Here is a 7,259-nt window from a genome sequence, read left to right as displayed (position 1 = left end):
TTGAATGAAGAGCAAATAGCTATTCTGATAGCTATTAGCTATTCTAAATAGCTATTCTGTGATGCACTTTTTGAATTTTTCACCATTATATATAGATTCCCTAGATAATAGTCACAGTTTCTGAAAGTCTTTACCACATAATAGGGAGAACTGCAAAATATAAAGAAGGATCTTAATGATCTGAACCAGACTTCATTGGTTCCATAAAACTATAAATTATATATACTGGATATAAACTATAAACTGGATAGTGCATCCCCAGTGCCTAGGATTTTAAGAAAACCAATGTTATGTAAACTTGTTCATTATTCACTGTTCAGGATGGACTTCTAATTAGCATAGATACTGTTCATGTTTAGGAATTACAAATACAGTAAATTGTCAAAACGTTACCACCCACTTCTTCTAAATGCACACAGACCTGCCTATTTCAGTAGGACTTAAGATTTTCTCCAAACTGAGACAGGGACACACACACATCCTTTTTAAAGCTTTATTTATAAATATAATTTCCCACATTCTTTTCCTATGTCCCCAGGTTCAATTTAGATAATTTCAAGTCACTCACCCTACACAGTTTAGATTTTTTAAAAAGGTATGTATTTTTAAGAAGAATTGAATATCAAAATAACCTAAACCCCTCCCCTGACAACAGAAGAAATTCTTAAATTCATTTATCATATGTATCAGCAGCCCCGTGTTTCACAGTTTTAACATACCTCTACCAGATTCAACTCACAAGTTTCATCACATTTAAATCAATGTATACAGTTCATACATTTCATTTTTTTTTGTACATTTGACAATATGCAATAAAAGATGTCCTTTGCCAAGTTCAAGCTTCTGTTTGGGGCACATTAAATGTTTCAGACTTTTTATCATTCAAACAAAGCAAGTCTGAAATGGTGATCTTGAAAATTATGTCCATATTAAGATGAGATTATTGTCATAACCAGACAGTGGGTATTGCAAAATCTAATAAGCATGATGTGTGAAAGCCATGAAATGTTCACATTCAGGGCAAACATTAAGACTAAATGAGGTAGGACAGTTTGCATCTCCTGTTTTTGAGACATTTCATATCAGAAGATGGCCATTCAAAACATTTTTTTCCAATTTTTTTTTTTTCCTGGGATAATCGAAATTAGTACTCAACATAACCATAATTAGCAGCAAAATGTCTTCTATGTATGTCCTTTTTAGTTCACTTCAATGAATTTAACATAACATTTCATACACCCATAAATATCTTTCAGTTCACACAGCCACCATACACCATTCATTCCCATTTGCTACAATACATAAGTACATAATCGTTGGGAAATCTCCTCAAAAAAGGAGCATGTTTATTTGAGTACACTTAAAACACAGTTCTCCTCTTCAACATCAGTCCTCCTTTTATTTGTTCACTCAGGTTGTGCTATAGGAGCTCCATTTTCTGGGCACAAATCAGGTCAGTATGGACTAGTCTCCACATGTCCTTGAGCTCCTGGGGGAGCAGTTTATGTACCACTATCATGCTCTTAAAGAAGCATGGCTCCTTGTTTAGCTTGCTGTTTTTGTCTTTCATGAGCCCGAAGGTTTTAAACGCATTATGTTTTATAGGGGTGACTTGAAGCACCTCTAAGCACATGCCAAGGAAAACATCATCAATAGGGAACAAGTCTAGTGTTTCGGATACTTTGTACAGCTTGCGGGCGAGAGGGCCGTCCATCAGAAATCCCCCTCCACCTGCATATGGGGGGTAGTAAGTCTTATTGTACAAAGCTTGTGGAATGTAGTATTTGTTCTCTTTCTTCCGGATGGGCTTGGCTTTAAAGAGTACATCTCCAGTAAAGAGGTGCTTAATGTTCTTACTGCTCTCTAGGTACTCCAGGATGTTTTCTACACTGACAAACACGTCATCATCTCCCTTGAAGATGTATGGAACAGTTCCACAGTAGGTGTAGAACCATTTCAGAAAGTGGGTCTCCTTTAGGGTGAGGTTAAAGAAACTATCCATGAAGTCCCACTGCAGAATGTCCCCATAGATGTAATCCTCATATTCTAGAAGCTTCTGGTGGTTGGCCTTCTCCTTTTTATTAGTGGATTTGCCCAGGAGGAAGATCGTCTTTATTCGCTTGCCATTCATCACCAGTTCTTTGCCCCATGTTTGCCTGATAACCTCCCTCCGGTCATGCTGTGTTATAACTGATTTGATCACCATCAGCAGGTGAACGTCCCCCACACACTTTTCTGGGTGATTGATTGTCATGGGGAAGAAGCGGCAGTGCCTGTAGATCAGGAACTGCTGAAAGGTTTCCTCCAGGCCGGTGAACCACCTTACAGAAGAGATGCTTAGATTGGCACTGCAGTTGGAGGTAGTGATATCCCAGGATTTGGGCCTTCTGGCTAGTGTGACCAAGGGTTCCTCTGTGGTGGCCATCGGTCTTTTGTGGTCTTCTTTCCAGAAGCTCTCAGGGCTAATGTAAAAGGCCTTGTTTAGAGTGGCTCTCTCTGCTGGGGCCTCCATAGGGGGGTGCCGCTCTATCTGAAATTGGTTCATTCGGCCACTGCCTCTCTGGAACACAGTCAGCATCACCACAGCCAATAAGAACATCAGGCCCACTGTCTTGATCACTCGCCAACGGTCCCTGGTAGTCATCCTTGTGAAAATGAGGGAAAAAAAGAAAAAAAAAACATTAAGATCACAGCTGTTTTGAACAGATTACATCCACTAATAATTTACATAATTCTACAGCCTCCAGCCTCATTTTAGTGGTAATGTTAAAATACCCTCTTTTAAAAGAAGATAACACTATATTACTCATTCGCATATAAAACATAAGGGTTTGTTAGATGAAAACAAGGGTTTTAGGCACTTTAAATTTTGAATGATTTTCCTATACTTATAAAATTCCAACTCTGGACACATTTTTAAGAAATTTCTTAAGACTTCTTTTTATTCTCTTGCTTTCAGTGAGTTTTGATGTTTTACATGTAGTGAATATTTCGTAGGTGTATCATGTCCTTTCGTCCATGGTCAGGGATTGCGCTTTATTTTGTTTACTTTTTATTGAATTTTGTAAGAATTTTGTGACTCAGTCTACAAAAGTGCTATACAAAAAATAGATTTACTTACTATTACAAATATAAAAATATACCATTTCTTTACCAGACCACAAAATAATTGTATTCATGATCCCCAGTACAAGGAAGGAAAATTCGTAAATAAATCCTACCAACTATTTGTAATTCCTCTTTAATAGTGTGACTGTAGTCTGCTTGAAATGTGAAATGTGACTTTGACGAATAAATATATAAATATTTTCCTTACTCTTCGGAATAAAATTGACAATACCCATTATCAAAACTCATGATTCTAAAATTTTTGCCTGGCATGCAAACGGTACTGTCGACGGAAATACAGATAATATTATAGCTGTATTACTATTTGATAATTATATATGCAGATATCAATTACGTAAGTTAATTGATTAGTATATTGCCATACGTTTTAAACGATATACGCCTACACTAAGTATACACAAACTGAATATTTAGTTGAATTAATGTCGGTAAAAGCGAATTAAAATTTTCCTTCAAGTCAGCGTTAGCCCTGTGTTCCCTATATACAATTCACTGACCACGTTTTATCAGCAAATAAATACATAGATATATATAATAATTAAGCAGAACTCACATTTTGAGACGTTGCGTCTTGATTAGGTTGCGATATAAGCCAGAGCTGTTTATGCCAAGGATGGATAAAGCAGAGCAATCCGACGTTTGTCACAGTGTAAAAAAGTCATGTGTATTGAAGCACAGCCTCTGTGTAACCATTTACTGATTAACGATTACCGTCTTTTATGGCATAGACTGCGTAGCTAATGTATCCGCCCATATAACGCTAAAAAGTTCCACACGCCCAGGTTTCCATGTAGATCGTGTAAAAGGACCCCATCCCAAATAAGATTTCATACGGCGATGCATCGTTCACCTTTTGTTGAAAACATACCTATCACAAACAACAGTTTTAAACATATTTTAACACGGTAGTCTACTTTTACCCGTGACTTTATTCTTAACCATGAAATTCTGCTTAGAAAGTTACTGAGTTTGTTTTAAGAGAGAGAGAGAGAGAGAGAGAGAGAGAGAGAGAGAGAGAGAGAGAGAGAGAGAGAGAGAGAGAGAGAGCGAGGAAAAGAAAGAAAGAGAAAGAGAAAGATAGAAAGAAAGAGAGAGAGAGAGAAAAATCTTATATAGAGAAAACTTAATCTAATATAAATCTCTTCCATTAGTATGGAATGTTGTTTTTTTTTGCCTTTTTCTTTCTTAAAGCACTCAGACCTGTGAGAAAAACCCATTAATTTTCTCAAATGGACATGGGTTCCACATTCTTTAAGCACAAATACTGTCTGCCCCCAACAGCTGTTAACACTCCCGAACTTCCTCATTCTGTAGGAGCAGAAAAGCATGTCACTAATGCGCTTGCTACCCTGCACATGTTTTTTTGTGTGTGCATGCATGTGTGTGTGTTTTGAGGAGAAGTGAGTAGATCATGGAGTGGGGGGAGAACAGGAACAGCGCCCCAAAAAAGTGACAGGATGCACATGGCTTTGAGTAGCATGGTAGGAGTGCATCAGGAAACAGTGAGAAGGAGAGGAAGAAAGGAATTGGAACACAGCTGAAGTCTGGAGATTCCTGTTTTCAAACTCTTTTTTCCAGTGTACTGAAGGCCTTGCAGCTTCCTGACTCAGGACAGTTGGAGGATCAGGAGAGAAGGAGCCTGTTTCCAGCACCCTGCATTTATGATCCTGATGTTAATTGACCAGTTAATGTTGCATGAAAACACCATGAGGTTGCAATATTGGCCACATGACTGTATGAGTCATTTAACGCCCTGAGATTCATTGACTGCTTAACGTTTGTCACACATATGCAGATTTTTAATCCCTGCCCCAAAACCATCTCCTGTCAAATTTAGAAAACTGGTTTCCATATACACTTTAAAGTTAGACTTTAAAGCTTACTTTTAACTAGATTACTTCATACGTAACAATATGTGCTTTGGTTATGTGCTTCCTGAGCACTAGAGGACATTTGAGAGGCTTCGTCCATTATAAGGTTACAAAGAATAGAGGCATTAAAAATAAAATTATCATCTGAGTCCAAAAGATTATTTCCACTTGACCATTCGGCCATTAAAATAATTTCACATATTGTCTGAGTGTATAAAAGGGTGAATCTTAAACGCTGTGTCTGTGTCTGAGTGTATAAACATACTAAATATTTCTCTTATGAAATAAGAAATATTCATATTCTGATAATCATGTAGGCTTTTGACTTTGATTATTCCTTCAGATTTGTAAGGTCAAACATGTAAACATTTCTGTGTTCTTAAGGCTGATTATTTAGCCTCATATTTTTTGTTCTTTATCATGCAGTTAATAAAGTACCAAGATCAAGCTTCCTGTTGTGATGTGAAAAATCTAAATAAATCTTTCCCTTCAACATTATTTGTCCTTCTGTAGGCTAATTACTGAATTCCCATACATCACCACCCCATTTTAAAAACCCTGTTTGTCCAGTTCACCATTTGTAAATCTTAGCCTTGGAGACAGACTGATTATAGCACTGCCATAACACATGATTCAGTTCTTAAACCTATCAATAAACCTGTCAAGAGTTAAGTGGGTTGCTGTAAGATGGGAAAACTGTGTCCCTGCAGGTCTTGCTGTGAACACTGGACTATTTCTTCCACATTCACGAGCACCTGTGAGAGTTTCTGGACACCTGTAGTGTATGTTTTGACCCATCTCTGGTTTTAATCCCTTACACTCAAAGGACCTGGTCCAGATACTACTCCCCCAGTCTTGTAATTCCATACCTTTAATCTTAGTTTCAAAATAATCTCTAATTAATTTACAGTATTAACTTAATATTTAACTTTAAGAGTTATAACTAAACAACTGTTTGAGTTTTTATGAAAACTTTGGCATGTTTTTATTCTGCTCTAAGACAGTGAAATGCGTTTCCTTAGTAATTCTATGATAATCATATCTGTATTGTATTTTATAGTGATTTAGTCACGTCGTTAATGTTGAAACTATTCGTACACTGAAAAACAGAAAAGGCTACTATATCTATGTACTACATCTATGTACTACATCACGTATTCAATTTAACAATTTAACGACTGAATTAAGAACGTGATTATGTTGTATCAAGCTGCTGAAACAAACAAAGAAATAGTACACTGTTAACAATCAATGATTCCCCACTTGTTTTAAAGCCAGAAATTTCAAAAGATGGTTAAAACATTAACAGACATACAACTATTTTAAGATGAGTGTTTTTGACTGAAGAGTGAAGCCTCTCACCTATGAAGGAAGATGCTACATGGAGAGACGTTCACAGATGAACTGGCCGTCTGCCAGAAGAGCATGTTTTCCTCCAGTGCAGTTTAGCATGTGGCCTGATGGGCTAATGCACATCTGAATCTTCAGCTGTGGTTCAAGCGCCTTTAACCCTGCAGCAGGCCTGTTGTGCTTTAAACAGCAACACTGGTAAACTGAGAGACCTCACAGCTGAAACCCCTTTATAACCTTCTGCATCGAACCACGGGACACAATGTCTTACAACAGACTTATTTGGGGTATGAAGAAGTATTACAACATCCTTGTAAAAGGATACACATACTTTGTGTAATTTTTAAATAAAATTTTATTCACATTTGTAGCACTGGATATTATTATTATTATTATTATTATAATATTATTATTATTATTATTAATTTTACCATTTTTCATTTGCCTAAATTGCCCTTGTGCTGTGAAAGTGTGGTCCATAAAAATTCATTCTTGCTTTTCAACATTTGTGTTCATTCTGGTGACGTTTTTCATTTAACCATAATGAACTGTGGTGACTTGTTTCCGGTTTATAAATCCTTCACTATCCTGTTGCTCACTCCGTCATGGCACCCGCTTGGAGCAGCAGGTGTAAGAGTCATTAGAGTGGACTTCATTTACATCTTAATTTACATTAACCACAGGTAACAGTAGCTATCAGAAGGCTCATCCTACTTTATTGTGAAGTTTATAGCTAAAATAAATATTTATTGCAAAAATCTGCTTCTATAGTTGCAATATGTATACATATGTATACAAATGGACATTTCCCATCACATCTCTGAAGCACAGAGTGAATAGTCTAGCATGAATAGTATGAATGAACTTATTGACTCACCGTGATTCAGTATTAAAAGGGATGTTTGGGCT

At 36.8% G+C, this 7,259-nt stretch overlaps 1 protein-coding gene across 1 annotated transcript; it reads right to left on the bottom strand.

The window, feature by feature from the left end:
• Nucleotides 1-479: 479 nt before the first annotated feature.
• On the bottom strand, nt 480-4,050 carry b3gnt7 (UDP-GlcNAc:betaGal beta-1,3-N-acetylglucosaminyltransferase 7). The gene is made up of 2 exons (XM_027023444.3): nt 3,683-4,050; nt 480-2,645 (listed from the first exon to the last, which is right to left on the bottom strand). Coding segments are annotated over exons 1-2 (1,227 nt in total). The 5' UTR covers nt 3,685-4,050; the 3' UTR covers nt 480-1,420.
• Nucleotides 4,051-7,259: the final 3,209 nt, after the last annotated feature.

The sequence above is a fragment of the Electrophorus electricus genome, chromosome 26 (assembly GCF_041902795.1).
Source record: "Electrophorus electricus isolate QZ-2024a chromosome 26, ASM4190279v1, whole genome shotgun sequence".
Lineage (NCBI taxonomy): Eukaryota > Metazoa > Chordata > Actinopteri > Gymnotiformes > Gymnotidae > Electrophorus > Electrophorus electricus.
This window is presented reverse-complemented; position numbering and strand designations above follow the sequence as displayed.